The sequence below is a fragment of the Pogonomyrmex barbatus genome, unplaced genomic scaffold (genome assembly GCF_055798465.1).
Source record: "Pogonomyrmex barbatus isolate J1 unplaced genomic scaffold, ASM5579846v1 scaffold9, whole genome shotgun sequence".
NCBI classification, from domain to species: Eukaryota; Metazoa; Arthropoda; class Insecta; order Hymenoptera; family Formicidae; genus Pogonomyrmex; species Pogonomyrmex barbatus.
Window position 1 is genome coordinate 6333904 of NW_028297193.1, and position 17949 is coordinate 6351852.

Genomic DNA, 17949 nt, shown 5'->3' on the forward strand with positions numbered 1-17949 from the left:
ACACCTTTAAGGATACTGTCCCCACGAGAGTGAAACTAATATTATGGTGACTACGGTCCTTTTAGCGCTACCAAACTTCGAAGCGTTTGATTAACCAATCAAAACAAAGAATTCTATGAATTGACCAATCAAAAAATGTGAAGTATTCGTAGCATTAAGGGACTGCACCTGGTTTTCTGCAACACAGGAAAAACGGCGGCACTCGAAAGTGGGGGGTTGACGTAACCAATCAGAAAACGCCATGGCATTAGCATGACTTCCATTGCAGAAGTAACTTCCATTCCGATCGTTCCAGCAACTTTTATAAGTATTTTATGTAAAATTAAATAGTTGGTCAACCAATAATAATTAATTAATTTAATAAATAAAAGATACAACAAACTGATCTAATTTATCATATTTATTATATATTAATATTATTACTAATTTGTTTTCAAATTTTCAAGTCTTTGGCAATATAACTTCAACATAAATTTGCATTTTTTATTTTTTATAATCGTCGAGACAAAAAAAATTAATAATCTTTTAAATAAAGTTTAAAGGAAGAAAAGCTATATTAATAATAATAATAATAATAATAATAATAAATTATAATATTATTAATAATAATAATAATTATAAATTTTATTTTAGATTATTTCGTTGATCCAGCAATATTGGATTATTGGACATGAAATGTGTGTCTGCAAATATGAGCAAAAGGTAATCAAATTTATAAACTTTTATATTCTAATCGACAAATCTTGTATTATAATTTTTTATATTTTATTTTTCTAGAACGTGTTTTCCAGAACATACACTATGGAATTTATATATATGGAATTATATGGAACATCCAATGTATATGAGAGGCTCAATTACATAAACAAGTAATATGCTAATATATAATACAACATAGAATATGTAAGATAATTATTGTGATGCATATATTGTGATAAGTATATGAAGCAGTGATAAATATACGGACCTGAATCTTCATGCAGCACCAACACTTTGATACCGAACGCTGATGGTGAAAAACGGGTAATAGGGATAAATAGTAAAGATTCATTCGCCGTTTTATCCCGACTACTCATTTTTTACCAATCAGCACCTGTGTCGAAGCGCTGGTGTCTACATGAGGATCCAGCCTATCTCTGTTCATAGGTACATGTAAATGTTGGTGCAAATATATTGTATTTGTGCAGTTTATTTAGTAATAAATATGTCTATTTTGTATATAGTGTTTATTTTTATCTTTATTAATTTTATATACCTATTTAATCATCTAATTATCATTTAATATCTATTTCAAATTTCAATATTGAAAAGATTACATGTATATATATATATATATATATGAGACCAAAACCCGTCATCCCGTCACCCTACACTTTACTTTAGTTTGCACTCCACTACCAGATGGCACTCCACTACCAGTGTCTCATCTTTTGTTGCTTATCTTATATACAGAATTCTCATTTCTCTTAGTATATGTTCTGTGAGCATCGCTGGATCGCTACTTCGAATTTATCAAAAACAATCATGGCGGATGCTGCTGCGCGTCAGTTGCAGTACGAATATAAAGCGGTTTGTATTTTTCATTTTTTCGTTGACATTTAAAAATGACATAATAATTACTTTTAATATGTGTGTTAATATGTCAATTTTGTTTATAACATATGCAATTTTTAATGTTGCACGTTTTCAATCCTGCGTTTATGATACTACTTCCGCGTGTGACGATGTTACATTATAATGTATTATAATATTTACAGAATTCTAATCTCGTTTTACAAGCTGACGTCCGGTTAATAGAAAGACGCAGCCGAGATGAAGCAACTGGTGAGGTTGTGTCTCTCGTGGGCAAATTGGATGGCACACGTATGGGTGATAGAGCCCAGCGTACTAGACCTGGAAAAGCAGAGGAGAGGAAAGTAAAGTAAGTTTATCATAAATTATTAATGTGGTCTACTATTTTGTTTAATAATAATAGTTTTAAAATAGCTTCTCACAATTTTATGAACAATTTTATTATAATGTAATAATGATTTGTAAAATGCTAACATGTAATGTAAAGAAGTTAACATCTTTGATATTTTATAGGCGACAAAAACGTGATGAAGCACAGTATGACTTTGCTCGTATGAAAGGAGCAACATTATTATCTGAAGGAGTAGATGAAATGGTTGGTATTTTTTATCGTCCAAAAACACAAGAGACACGTCAAACTTATGACGTATTGCTCAGTTTTATACAAGAAGCTCTAGGTGATCAACCACGTGATATTCTTTGTGGTGCAGCTGATGAAGTATTAGCTGTTTTAAAAAATGATCGACTTAAAGAAAAAGAGAAGAAAAAGGAAACGGAGCTTTTACTTGGTTCATTAGCAGAAGAAAGGTTTGCATTGCTTGTAAATCTTGGTAAAAAGATTACAGATTTTGGCAGTGATGAGAAAAATACAACAAATGATGAAAATATTGATGAAACATATGGAATCAATGTACAATTTGAAGAGAGTAGTGAGGAGGATGATGAGGATATCTATGGAGAAGTTAGAGAAAATGATGATGAAGGAGATGAAGGAGAAGAAGCTAATGATGATAGAGCTATTCATGCAGAAAACGTGAGTATTTTCTTGATAACTATTAACAACAATTTACTTTGAATATTTGTATGAACTATTATGTATAACTAATTGTATCTATTTAGTTAGGTGGAACAGAAGAAATGAAGAAAGAAAAGCCATTACATCCTTTAGATATAGATGCATATTGGTTGCAAAGAAGTTTGAAAAAGACGACGATGTATGCCGATGCCATGGATTCACAAGATAAGGCTGCCGAAGTATTAGCTATCTTAAAAGATGCTGCAGACGATCGTGAATGTGAAAATCAGCTTGTACTTCTATTAGGCTATGATTGCTTTGATTTTATTAAACAACTCAAAAAATATAGGCATACAGGTAAAAATTTCACATGTAACAATATTTATATGTTATATCAATTAAAATTTTGTTTTAAAAAAAAAATATAAATTATTTGAAAATTTTTAGTTGCGTACTGTACGATGCTGGCCTCATCGCAATCTGAATCAGAAAGACAAAAAATTCGTAACAAGATGAACGATGATCCGATGCTTGCCAAAATCTTGCGGCAATTGGATACAGGTAAAGGCGAGGATAATGCCGACGAGACAATGGAAGCGAGATCGCAGCGTAAAAGGCGGGAAGAAAATGAAGATACGGGTGGACCTGGAGGGCAGGTTCAAGGTACAAGAAATTCGATAGAGTTGAAAGATTTGATATTTGCTCAGGGAAGCCATTTTATGGCAAACAAACGTTGTCAATTACCAGATGGAAGTTTCCGAAAACAGCGAAAAGGGTGAGTGTCATATATATTTTCAAATATTTTTTCTTGAAATTTTTTTAGTATCTTTATTCTTCATGTTAATGTTTTATTTGAAAATATTTATAGATATGAAGAGGTTCATGTTCCCGCTCTAAAACCGAAACCGTTTGCGGAAAATGAGAAACTGCATCCAATCGAACAATTGCCCAAGTATGTGCAACCTGCTTTCGAAGGTTTCAAAACACTGAATCGAATACAAAGTCGCTTATATCAAACAGCGTTGGAAAGCGATGAAAATTTATTGTTGTGCGCTCCAACGGGAGCTGGCAAAACCAACGTAGCTTTGTTGTGCATGATGCGTGAAATTGGGAAACATATAAATGCTGATGGTACCATTAATGCGGACGAATTCAAAGTAATTTACGTCGCTCCGATGCGTTCACTGGTGCAAGAAATGGTGGGTAATTTCCGCAAACGATTATCAACGTACAATTTGACCGTATCCGAATTGACGGGCGATCATCAGTTGACGCGAGAGCAAATTGCTGCTACTCAAGTAATAGTGTGTACCCCAGAAAAGTGGGATATTATAACAAGAAAAGGTGGCGAGAAAACCTTTACATCATTAGTACGATTAATTATAATTGATGAGATCCATTTGTTGCATGATGAGAGAGGTCCTGTTTTAGAGGCATTAGTAGCAAGAACGATACGAAATATTGAAACTACCCAAGAAGATGTACGACTTGTCGGTTTATCAGCTACACTACCTAATTATCAAGATGTTGCAGCATTTTTGCGTATTAAACCAGAAACAGGATTATTCTATTTTGACAACAGTTTTCGACCTGTAGCTTTGGAACAACAGTATATCGGTGTCACCGAGAAAAAAGCACTAAAACGCTTTCAGGTGATGAACGAGATTGTCTACGAGAAAACCATGGAACATGCCGGCAGGAACCAAGTACTCATATTCGTGCATTCGCGTAAAGAAACCGGAAAAACAGCACGTGCTATTCGAGATATGTGCTTGGAAAAGGACACTCTGGGTCAATTCCTTAGAGAAGGTTCCGCATCGATGGAGGTTTTGAGAACAGAAGCCGAGCAAGTAAAGAACCAGGAACTTAAGGATCTACTACCATATGGCTTTGCAATTCATCACGCTGGTATGACTCGAGTAGACCGTACACTGGTGGAGGATCTCTTTGCCGATAGACATATACAAGTTCTCGTGTCTACAGCAACTTTAGCCTGGGGTGTCAACTTGCCGGCTCACACAGTTATTATCAAGGGTACCCAGATATACAACCCGGAAAAGGGCAGGTGGGTGGAACTAGGTGCTTTAGATGTGTTGCAAATGCTGGGACGAGCCGGTCGACCGCAATACGATACGAAAGGCGAAGGTATACTTATCACAAATCACAGTGAATTGCAATACTATCTATCACTTCTAAATCAACAACTACCCATCGAATCCCAATTAATCAGCAAAATGTCCGACATGTTGAATGCAGAGGTAGTATTGGGCACGATCCAGAATATCAGAGATGCAGTTACCTGGCTTGGCTATACTTACCTTTACATCAGAATGCTTCGCTGCCCGAATCTGTATGGGATAAGTCACGACAAATTAAAGCAGGATCCTTTGTTGGAATTGCACAGAGCTGATCTAATTCATTCGGCTGCAGTTGAATTAGAGCACAGTGGCTTAATCAAGTACGATCGCAAATCTGGCAATTTTCAGGCAACCGAATTGGGCAGAATAGCGTCTCACTATTATTGCACACATGAAACGATGGCTACGTATAATAAGCTGTTGAAGCGTACGATGAGTGAGATAGAATTGTTCCGAGCGTTTTCGCAATCAGGCGAGTTTAAAAATATAACTGTCAGGGAAGAAGAAAAATTGGAATTGCAAAAACTAATGGAAAGAGTACCGATACCGGTGAAAGAAAGCATCGAGGAACCAAGCGCAAAAGTGAACGTGTTATTGCAGGCGTACATTTCGCAATTGAAACTCGAAGGATTCGCTCTCATGTCCGATATGGTGTTCGTGACACAGTCCGCTTCGCGTCTCATGAGAGCCATCTTCGAGATAGTTCTGTTCCGCGGTTGGGCGCAATTGGCGGATAAGTGTCTGTCTCTCTGCAAGATGATCGATCGCAGGATGTGGCAATCGATGTCACCGCTCAGACAGTTCCGCAAAATGCCGGAAGAGATCGTCAAGAAAATCGAAAAGAAGAACTTTCCTTGGGAGAGGCTGTATGATCTCGGTCCCAATGAGATCGGTGAATTGATCCGTGTGCCCAAGTTAGGCAAAACAATCCATAAATATGTCCACCAGTTTCCGAAACTAGGCTTATCTACGCATATTCAGCCGATCACGCGTTCTACTCTACGAGTCGTTCTGACTATTACTCCAGATTTCCAATGGGACGAAAAGGTCCACGGTATGTCGGAAGCATTTTGGATCTTAGTCGAGGATGTAGATTCAGAAGTAATACTGCACCACGAGTACTTCCTACTGAAGGCCAAGTACGCGGCTGATGAACATGTAATCAAATTCTTCGTACCGGTCTTCGAGCCTTTGCCGCCGCAATATTTTTTGCGCGTAGTGTCCGACCGATGGATTGGCGCAGAGACACAATTGCCAGTGAGCTTCCGGCATCTGATATTACCTGAGAAGAATTTACCTCCTACGGAACTGCTAGATCTACAAGCGTTGCCGATCACGGCGCTTCGAAATACTAAATTCGAGAACATCTATTCCGATTTTCGGCAGTTTAATCCAATCCAGACGCAAGTATTCAACGCAGTTTACAATTCCGACGATAATGTATTCGTTGGAGCGCCCACGGGTTCGGGAAAGACGACTATCGCGGAATTTGCGGTACTAAGATTATTGACGCAGAATCCGGATGGTCGATCCGTGTACATGGTAAGCAAGGAAGCTTTAGCCGAATTGGTGTATGCCGACTGGGCAGTAAAATTTGGTCAACAGCTGGGAAGAAAAGTTGTCCTGCTGAGCGGTGAAACTGGAACGGATCTAAAACTACTGGCCAAAGGACAAATCATTATCACCACAGCGGATAAATGGGACGTTCTATCGCGTAGGTGGAAGCAGCGCAAAAATGTACAGAACATTCAATTGTTTATTGTGGACGAACTGCAATTAATCGGTGGCGAGGAGGGACCTGTTCTGGAAGTTGCATGTTCGCGAGCACGTTACATCTCCTCACAGCTCGACAAACCCACTAGGATAATAGCATTATCGGCTTCGTTGGCCGATGCCAAAGACGCCGCGCAATGGTTGGGTGCACCAGCAGCAGCAACTTTCAATTTCCATCCTTCTGTACGACCAGTACCTCTAGAATTGCACGTGCAGGGTATAAACGTTACCCATAATGCATCAAGATTAGCTGCCATGGCGAAACCGGTATATAACGCAATTCTCCGACATGCTGCGCACAAACCGGTGATCGTGTTTGTACCTACTCGTCGACAGGCGAGATTAACAGCCATCGACTTGTTGACATTCACGGCGGCTGAAGGTCAACCCTCGAGATTTTTCCATGCAGAAGAGGCCGACATTAAACCGTTCCTTGACCGAATGACTGACAAAACCTTGAAGGAGACTCTGTCTCAAGGCGTAGCTTATCTTCATGAGGGTTTATCAACCGACGATCGTCGTTTAGTCGAGCAATTATTCGACAGTGGTGCTATCCAAGTGGCGGTTGCCACGAGGGATCTTTGTTGGGGTTTGTCTATCAGCTCTCATCTCGTCGTAGTCATGGACACGCAGTGTTACAATGGCAAAACGCATGCCTACGAGGATTATCCGATCACAGATGTTTTACAAATGGTAGCGCGAGCTAATCGTCCACTGGAGGATAAGGACGCCAAATGCGTGCTCCTGTGTCAAAGCTCAAAAAAGGATTTCTTTAAAAAGTTCCTAAACGAACCACTACCAGTGGAGAGTCATCTGGATCGTAGGCTACACGATCATTTTAACGCAGAGATCGTAACAAAGACGATCGAAAACAAACAAGACGCAGTCGATTATCTCACATGGACATTCCTGTATCGACGGCTCACACAAAATCCTAATTATTACGGCCTGCAAGGCGTCACGCATCGGCATCTCTCAGATCACTTATCTGAACTAGTCGAAAGCACGTTGACTGACCTGGAACAAGCCAAGTGCGTAGCAGTAGAAGATGAGATGGATACTTTACCACTCAATCTGGGAATGATCGCCGCTTACTATTATATTAATTATGCTACTATTGAATTGTTCAGCCTGTCTCTGAACAACAAGACAAAGATTAGAGGTTTGTTAGAAATTATTTCAGCAGCCGCCGAGTATGAGAGTGTTCCAGTGCGACAAAGGGAAGAAAATTTATTGAGAAGTTTAGCTGCGCGTTTACCTCATGCACCACAAGCAACTAGAATGGCTGATCCTCATGTAAAGGCGCAACTTCTCTTGCAAGCTCACTTATCGAGGATACAGCTGGGGCCAGAATTGCAGAAAGACACCGAGTTGGTGTTGGGTAAGGCTGTGAGATTAATACAAGCTTGTGTAGATGTGCTAAGCTCTTCCGGATGGCTCGCGCCTGCCGTCGCCGCTATGGAGCTTGCGCAGATGGTGACGCAGGCAATGTGGTCCAAGGATTCTTACTTGAAGCAGTTGCCGCACTTCACGACAGAAACAATTAAGCGTTGCACCGACAAGGGCGTGGAGACTGTATTTGATGTGATGGAACTTGAGGACGATGATCGAAATCGACTATTGCAATTAACAGACGCGCAGATGGCAGACGTGGCTAAGTTCTGCAACCGATATCCCAATATCGAGATGTCATATGAGGTGCAGGAAAAGGACAAATTGCACAGCGGTGGCACGGTGAACGTAATCGTACAATTGGAACGAGAAGACGAAGTAACCGGCCCGGTGGTCGCACCGTTCTTCCCGCAAAAACGCGAGGAAGGCTGGTGGGTCGTGATTGGTGATCCGAAAAGCAATTCACTACTCTCCATCAAGCGACTGACACTGCAACAGAAAGCGAAGATCAAGCTGGACTTTGTTGCGCCAGCACCTGGCCAGCATTCCTACACTTTGTACTTTATGAGCGATGCTTATCTGGGTTGTGATCAAGAATATAAATTCATCATTAATGTCGGGGAGTATGAATCGGATGCAAGTTCCGGTTCTGATTCTGATTAAAGTCATTAAACTTGATACATTCTATTTGTATATGTATAATATCTATTTTTGTGTATCTCGTAGTATAAAATCATCATTCTTTTAAACAAATTTGTTTATTTGTTAACATTATTAAATCTTCATCACGAGAGTAATTACAATTTTCTTTTAAAGAAATGATCAAATATTTTTTCTATGTAAAAAATTTTTTTAGTTCTTGTTCTTTCATTCTAACTTTCATTCTATGACACACGCAGAAATATTTGCGCACTCTTTAATGCTCTTTAATACTTTAATACTTTAATTTCAATATGATTATATAATAAAATATGAGACAGAGTAGTAGTAGCTCATATAAGAGGTTTAATTTAAAAATTTAAAATAAAAATAGAAAGGCTTATATCTTACAATATAAGTAATGTTAGATAATTTTAACAATTAGTGTTGCAGTAAAATAATTAAGAATAAAACTTATTATATGATTAAAAATGAAACTTTTATATATTTAAATATAAAGAGTGTCATATATATTGCTATTTCTTAATTTGAATGTCTTAATAAAGAATAGTCTTAATATAGTATATTTTCTTTCTCTTCTATTAAATATGCACTAATATACATTATGAATGTGGCACATGTAAGAATCTATTTAAATAAATTTACATAATGAGTGCGTTCATTTTTATCGCTCACGCGCTGTAAGAGCTCACGTTTATAAGCGCTATTTTCAATTGTTCGTTTTCATTTCTCACGCTTAAAAATGCTCACATGACGTTAAAACAATCGTTCATTTTAATGCTTATAAGCAATTGTAAACGTTAAAATAACAAATAAAGAGGAATTAATTCCTATATTATTTGCGCAAGCATTGCATTTATTGGAATCATTTGCCGATAAAGATGATAATCCTTACGAAAGATGATCCTTATGAAAGATATACATGAAAATTGTAATGTTTCTGGGTAAACATTCTATTAAAAAATCGATACTTCGATTGCAAGATTAGTGTAGAAAATATTCTATTATAATGATAAACAATTATTATTATAATGTAAAAAATAAATGATAAATAAAAAATAGTAAAATAATAATATAAATAATAAAATAATCAATTGTTTTCTTTAGAATGAAACGATCAACGTTTAATTATATTGCGTGATTATTATTGCGTTACGTTTGATTATATTATTACGTGGGCAATACATATTTTCGTCATAAGAATAAGTACCGTCGTACTCACGTTCGCTTTTATAAAAAAAAATTTTAAGCGCTCACGCTTTCGCTGCCTTACTTCGATAGAATAGGCATTTGTAAGCATAAGTTATGATGTCATAATAACATCATGCGTCTCATAAGCGCTTATAACAGCGGCATAACGCCAAAACGAACGGCATAAGCGACGCTTACAAACGCTTACAGCGTGAGCGTCGAAAACGAACGCACCCAATGCATGCTCATAGGGTAAATTCCCACTGGCGCGTCACCATTGCATTATGACGCGACGCGAGGTAAACTTAAAGATAGCGTTGTTCTTATTCACATTGAATGCGTCGCCGCATCGCCGCAAATCAACGCAACACATGAGCGAGCACTAACTTAATATTAAAGTAAAATCGTATATATATATATATTTACATATAACAGTATATATATATATATATATATACATATACAATTCAAATATTTATTTCTTTAATTTGTGTTTATAGAATTATAAACGTGCGCGATTTAGGATCCATTTTCTCCTTGTTGGAAATTCTTTTGTCTCTAGAATGTCGAAATCTAACCGATGCGTGCAAGAAGTCGCGCGGCAAATAAAATGGGATGTTTTAATTGGTCAATTCATGACACGATGGATGGCACGCGTGACGCGCTCAGTGGGAATTCATCCACAGAATGTGCCTAGTATACGAAAAAAATTATAACATTTTATAGAAAATTATAGCATTTTATATAAGATATTTGATTGATGTATTTTTTCGTGCACATAAATCGTAAATTTGTTAAATAAAATAGTATGTACAAATTTATAAATTAAATATATCGCTTTCATAAGAGCAGAAATTGATTATTATGTGAAAACATCTCCATATCTATGCAAATTATATAGATAATAAGTAAATATACATATATTAATTTTTTATAATAATTTTATAATAATTTTATAATATTTTTTATAATAACTGTAAAGACCATTGCACGTGAAAAAAATCTTAGTGGTAATCATAAAGTTGTGAACAAATTGATCAACTACAATCGATTATTTTTAGATTGTAAGGAAAATAATTGATTCTGATTGGTCAATTTGTTTACAATCTTACGATTACGATTAAAATTTTTTCATGTGCAATGGCCTTAAAAAAATTGGAGACTAGCCGAATTGGGCACTCGGATTAACCGGTGTGCAATGAGAGGGTGTTTCTGACGCATAGAATCGGGGACCATAGTTCTTATAGATATGGACTGACAATTGCTATAGTTTCTGCATAAGAAACAATGTCCGCGGAAGGTTAGACAGAAGCTGCGTTCAGCAGAGAAAGCAGATCAGTGAACGTTCAGTTTTTCATTCTTTATTATGATTGATTTCTACACTTACATTCAATGAAGATCTAAAAGCAAGGAACAATCATATTGAAAAATCACTGAGCGCTCACTGATCTGCTTTTTCTGTTAAACGCAGCCAGAGAGACATACTTTTTGATACTTCTTTCTCTTAAGAGAGTGACACTCGTTTGAGCATGTCCCATTTGACCACGTCCCGATTGACCACTAGCCACTCACAGGAGCCAATGTCTAGAATTTTTCCACTGTTCAAGTGCTGTGAGTAGCTAGTGCTCAATCGAGACGTCAAATGGGTGTCACCCAAGAGGGGAATGTCCGGAAATATATATTGCGCATGAGTTCGAAGCATATAGCGGATTAATATAATAATATGATCGAAAACAATAAATGTTGATGAAGAATAAAGAATGAAAGACTTCATAATCAAACATATAAAACGCGATAAAATAAAATAAAAAAATATATATAAGAGAAATAAAAAAACATCAAATAAAACTTTTAGATTAATTTGTGAAAAGAGTTTTAAAATAAACGATATATAATTCTATATCGAAGTTTTTATTTTTTATAGTAATTTTGTAAAATAATAAAATAAGAATTACAATATTTAATGAATCATGCGTGTATACTTGCTGCATACTTAAATTTTAGTTTTATATATAGTTTCTAACTGTTGTTTTATTTTATATACATGATACACAATACACTCGTTTTTTAAATAATGAAATTATAGAAGAATAATTTTCTTTTTAAAAATGTGAATTTTTGGAAAAATATGATAGTTATAATTATTTTAAACAATAAATATTTTGAGACTAATAATAAATGGTTTTCTATCTTCTAAATAGGCGGTTCGTATTGTTTATACTTATTGCACTTAATCTTCTTGTTCTTTTTTTGTCCATTGCTCACAAATATATCTATTCTGTTTTAAATATTGAAAATTCTAAGCAACGCGAATCTAATATTGTAATGTAATAAAATAATGTTAAAAAAGTGAATAATAGAATGTAAATTTTTTTTTAATTTCAAATGAAACAATAACTTTTTTTCTAAGAATTATTATATCTTAAGAATATGATAATTGAATTGAATTTATAATTTAAAGCTCTCAAAATTTATAAAATTTATTTATTTATTTGTAAAATAAAAAAAATTGCATAAATGCTTCTACAATTATTAAAGTATGCTTGATATATGTTACTTTACAATAAGTCCTGCTTCATTATTACTTACGAATGAAAAGAAATACTATTTTCTACAGAATAACTCACCTCTGCAAATAACATACTTTCGAACCATTATTTCTTTTTAGAAATATAATGTGATATTCCTATTGATATTCCGCAAATATGATATTCTACAAATAACGTACAAATAATCTCAAATTTTCCTTAACTTGCATAAGTATACACTAATAAGAATGCATTAATGTATAGTATATGTCAAGCATGCACAAAATGTATTTCACTTTCACTCCAGACATTTTTAGAAAAAGAGAGACGTTTCTCTCTCCAACCTTCCGCGCAACATAATCATATCTGTGTTACCAGTCCATACATATAAGGTTTATGCGGGCGACTACGGGAGATATCGAGAGATGGCGACGCGCGAGCGATCAAAAAGAAGTGATCATTATTAAGAGCCTCTTTCACCAATCTTCAGTTAAATTAACTGACGGTTAACCCGCAGAAGTGCCAACTGTAATTCAATGCTCAGAAAGTAGTGTAAGTATTCTTTAACCTAATATTCTTTTCGTGTTGTAGGTATCTTGGTAGATAGATGAAATTGTAAGTAATATCCGATAATTAATCTAAATAAAAATTATTAAACAATCAATCGCTTACATAAAAATTTTAACACTTATCTATAATAAGCAGTTTAGTTGTCAGTCATTGGCAATCATGATGATCGAGTTAATCGTCGGTTAGCTCAACCGAAAATTGGTGAAAGGGGTCCTAAAGGGTCCAAAATTAATTGTCACAGTACAAATTTATAGTATATATCACATAAATATTTAATATTAATAATTATAGTATATATCACTATAAATTTTCAAAACTAACAATAAATTTAAACATAATTATGTTAGAAATATCTTATACTTTTTATTCATTTAGTAAAACTCTTAACTATCGTTACCGAGCTTGCGTATCGAGCACTTTCCCTCTTAAGGCCATATCAGATTAACGGTTGCGCAGTTACGATTGTCGATTGACAATTCTATTTCAGCCAATCATAATGTAGCAGATTCTAGTTACGGTCAATGTGATTAGTAATAATAGAATCATTAATCAGCAATCGCAGCCGAGCAACCGTTCTGATCTGATGTGGCCTTAAGAGGGAAAGTGCTCGATACGCAAGCTCGGTAACGATAGTTAAGAGTTTTACTAAGTGAATAAAAAGTATAAGATATTTCTAACATAATTATGTTTAAATTTATTGTTAGTTTTGAAAATTTATAGTGATATATACTATAATTATTAATATTAAATATTTATGTGATATATACTATAAATTTGTACTGTGACAATTAATTTTGAAACATAATTAATAGCTGCATGGTGTAAAAAAACAAAGTATGCTTGTGAGATAGACCCAATTTGGATCCATTCTGCGCAGATATGGCATTAAAACAAGTCACCTTCCATATTGAAAAATAATAAATAATAATAAATAATAATAAAGTAATAAATAATAATAAATAATAATAAAGTAAAATAAACAAATTTATGACTATGTGACGTGTTATTTAATAATAAAGGATTTAATAATTATTAATAATAAAAAATACAATAATAATTTTCAATTAAATAAATTTATTGTCCTTTCTTTATTTATACTACATTTTGAATATCGCAAGAAAAACGCTGATTGACTGATATATTAATATCAGGTCCGCTACTTGTTTCACCATCCTCATTGGTTAACATTTTTATGTGCAAAAGTACATCTTGGTTGGAGTCTGTAAAATGCATATTTGTTATAGTTAGGTGACATACAAACTATAGATAAATGCGCGCAAATGCGCTTTTCGGAATCCAGCTTTTGTTTCTTTACACCATGTGCTGGTCTGCAGCCAGCATTAATCCCGATTTATAATAGATGATTTAAGGCTTAAGCCATAAGAAATGGACGACATATAGTCGAAGAATAGGAGAATAGTTTTAACTATGGCCGGTATTCGTAGTCAGTTCTTATATTTAAGATTGCTTAAATAAGTTCATTCTATTATTGGTTGAAATGTTAAAATGATTTTAAATATAAGAACTGACTATGAATACCGGCCTATAATTAGTCAATTTCTTATGGCTCAAGGTTTCAATCATTTATTGTAGATTTCAACCACCAGTATATACAGTAGTGCAACTCTTCCGATTTTAGCGTGTACAAAATTGAACTGTACATGCGCGAGTTAAGTAGGTAACCAATCACATAACTAATTTTCTGTCATATTTCTCTCGGATTTTTCTATAGCATTTTCTGTCATTTAAATGCTTAACAAACCGAATAAACGTCTGACATATAAAAATGAAATCGTAAAAAGTTTACTTTGTTAAGGCGTGTTAAAGAAAATAAATAGAAGTATTCAGTATTGAGTGAATATTGAATATTGATTAATGAATAGTTTAATGTTCAAATAGAATAGTGATTAATGAGAGAAAATTAAGTGAACTAAGAACAAAGAGTTATTTCCTCTTTGAAAAATAATTAATTTGTATACAGATTTATACAGATTTTTTATTATAAATTTAGAATATTGAAAATTTAAAAAAAACGTTATTTCCTTTGAAAATTATTATTTGTTCTTAGTCTAAAAATAAATGTACATTATTTTTAACATAATTGTAATTGCATATATGTATAAATATATTTAATGCTTTTAAAATAAATTGTTTTTTCTCTATACAAAAATATTTTTTTACTATTGTATACTACATTTCTATTTATTCATTAAATTTTGTATTATTTCTAAATTTTATAAATATTTTATTTTTAAATTTTATAAATAATTGTATTTTTTAAATCTTATAAATTTAAGAAATATATATTTATATTTATGTTTTTATTTTAAAGTAATAATATTAATTAAATACATACGTTTATTTTATATACTATTTCCCTATATTTTTTTCATATTTTATGCAATTTTTTTACCAAAGTTAATAATATAATATAGTTTTTCTTTTTATTAATCAATATATTTATCAATTTATATATTTTTATGTATATTTTTTAAATTATTTTCTTACTTTTATATTTTATATTTGATATTTATATTTTATATTGTCTATAGAGTATTTTTCAGTAGTATTTTTATTAGCTACGTATTTATATTATATTTATATTATTTTTATTTAATTTATATCTTAAATATGGTGCTAGCATATAAATAATAAGTTAGAAAAAGAGAGGAAGTATTATATACATTCAATATACTCAAAACGAAATATATATTTAAAACTTGATGAAAGCGAGATAGAACATTTTGCAGTTTAGTATAGCACCAAAGAACAGATCTATGATTGGTTACTTAGCTCGCGCATGTGCAGTTCAATTTCGTACACGCTATATCAAAAGTGCCGATAGGGAGTTGCGCTACTGTGGGTGCTTTCCAACCGTACACCTTTCCAGGCGACACCGTGTAACACAGTGTCTACACTGGTGCTTTCCATCTATGACGCAGAGAGACACAGAATGACACTGCGAAACACAACTCGATCCTAAGTTTGGCCATGTTGGACATCAATAGCGCCAACATATCGAGCAAAATAATTTTTTTTAAGTGTGGTACTAATATACATTCCGGTCATTATTGTCATTTTGGATGCGTTCCGTTTTCTGCATGATGCGCATAATGTATTATTTATCCTTGTTTAATGTATAGTGATAATGTATAAGATAAATGATACGAGAAACGGAACGCATCCTTTATTTGCAAAAAAATCGTCGCGTTCGAATAACGTAGTACCGAACCCGGAATTCTTAGTAATCAATATTCAATTTTTTTTTATTTAAAGAACTATAAGCTTAAAAACATCACGTATTTGTTGATGACCCATTATTAGTACATATTGAAAGATATCTATTAGATTCGGAAAAAATTAACTGAGACCGACTGGATTTGAACTCGGGATCCCTCGTCTACCAATCCGACACTTAGTCTGCACGACCACGACGGCTTCTCTCTGTTAGCTGTTTATATTCCGAATCTCTTTCATGACCGCTTACGGTCGTCTAATTCTTATAGTTCGGCCATTCTGGTATTACATTCGTCCCGAAGTCTTCCTCTATCGGATTTTTATCCGAAACTTGGAGCTTCTGCTCCCGACTTCGATCACTTTCTTGAACGACCGACACGACTCCTTTGGAGTACTACTCCACGACTTTTTTCCGTTCATTTCTCTTGAACGACCGACACGACATTGGAGTACTACCCCCGACTTTTTCTGTTCACTTTTGAACGATCGACTTGTCAGGTAACATAGGCTGAATCTTCTCTGAGGTAACATAGGCTGAATCCCACTTCTGAGATTGAAAGATATCTATTAGATTCGGAAAAAATTAACGGAGACCGACTGGATTTGAACTCGGGATCCCTCGTCTACCAATCCGACACTTAGTCTGCACGACCACGACGACTCCTCTCTGTTAGCTGTTTATATTCCGAATCTCTTTCATGACCGCTTACGATCGTCTAATTCTTACAATATTCTATTGAATTAAGTTTTATTGCAGATATGTTCTTTTGTCGGTATTGTAAAAAAATTATTCCTACATTAGATGATGTTAAGCATCATGCTTGTTTCAAAGGAAAAGAAGTTTTTCTTGAAGGAGAAAAGGAATTATACTCACCTGAAATGAATGAGATTCCATGTAATGTCAAATCGAAAAGATCATAGTTATTTTACAAATATAAAATAAAGCGCTTTGTAGCCAGGAATAAAATAATCAATACATATAATTTACTTAAATTTATTTCAGTATGTATCAATAATTCTTCAAAAAATGCACTGGCAATAATAGATGATAACGAAAAAAATGCGCTCATGTTTATGCGTGATGGTCTTCTCCTACGTCTTTTATGCTCTCTAGTGAGTGTGTTTAGTAACTTATGTGTTTCAATTAAACTCTATAACTGTTACAGTGTCTCTCTGTGTCACACTATGTAACACCAAACTCTCCTTGTTGGAAAACACTCTGTATGTATTGTGTTTCGATTTAGGTTTAATCTTAAGTCTTGGTCTACAATAAGTGATTTAAGAAATGGATAAATCATAGTCGAAGAATAGGAAAATAATTGACTATGATTCGTCCACTTCTTATGGCTTAAGGCTTAAATCACTATTGTAGACCGGGACTGACGGAACTTTTGAATTTGTAGCAATACTGCATTACAGTGCAGCATATGCAGATAATCTTTATTATATTATTTATATTATATTATTTATTATATTATATTTTATATTATAATATTTTTATAATTTTTATATTATATTTTAAGAGCCAAATTGCAAAATCCGAATCTGTAATAGGTTTCGCGATTTCGTAAAACATGGATCAAGAAAAGACTCGTGGCAAAATATTACCTCGAGAATATTACTACGAGATAAAATATGATAAAATACAGATTTGTATGTACCTGCACCGCACAAATAAGGTATAAATGAGTTGGCTTATTGTTCCTGCTGACTCTTAAATATTTAATTAAATATTTAAGTCCCGGTCTACAATAGATGATTAAAGCTTTAAGCCATAAGAAATTAATCATCGATTATTTTCCTATTCTTCGATTATGATTCGTCCATTTCTTATGGCTTAAATTACCTATTGTAGATCGGAACTTAAAGTTGG

At 34.0% G+C, this 17949-nt stretch overlaps 1 protein-coding gene and 1 long non-coding RNA gene across 2 annotated transcripts; both read left to right on the top strand.

Annotated features, from left to right (window-relative positions):
• Window positions 1-5: 5 nt before the first annotated feature.
• On the top strand, window positions 6-1218 carry LOC148934564 (uncharacterized). Its single transcript, XR_016141225.1, has 3 exons — window positions 6-270; window positions 634-702; window positions 778-1218. It is a non-coding gene; the product is annotated as an uncharacterized LOC148934564 (long non-coding RNA).
• A 223-nt stretch (window positions 1219-1441) lies between these two features.
• On the top strand, window positions 1442-9397 carry l(3)72Ab (U5 small nuclear ribonucleoprotein l(3)72Ab). Its single transcript, XM_011648937.3, has 6 exons — window positions 1442-1569; window positions 1758-1921; window positions 2086-2605; window positions 2692-2944; window positions 3035-3362; window positions 3456-9397. The coding sequence occupies exons 1-6, from the start codon at window positions 1474-1476 to the stop codon at window positions 8551-8553; spliced, it is 6459 nt and encodes a 2152-aa protein (XP_011647239.2). The 5' UTR covers window positions 1442-1473; the 3' UTR covers window positions 8554-9397.
• Window positions 9398-17949: the final 8552 nt, after the last annotated feature.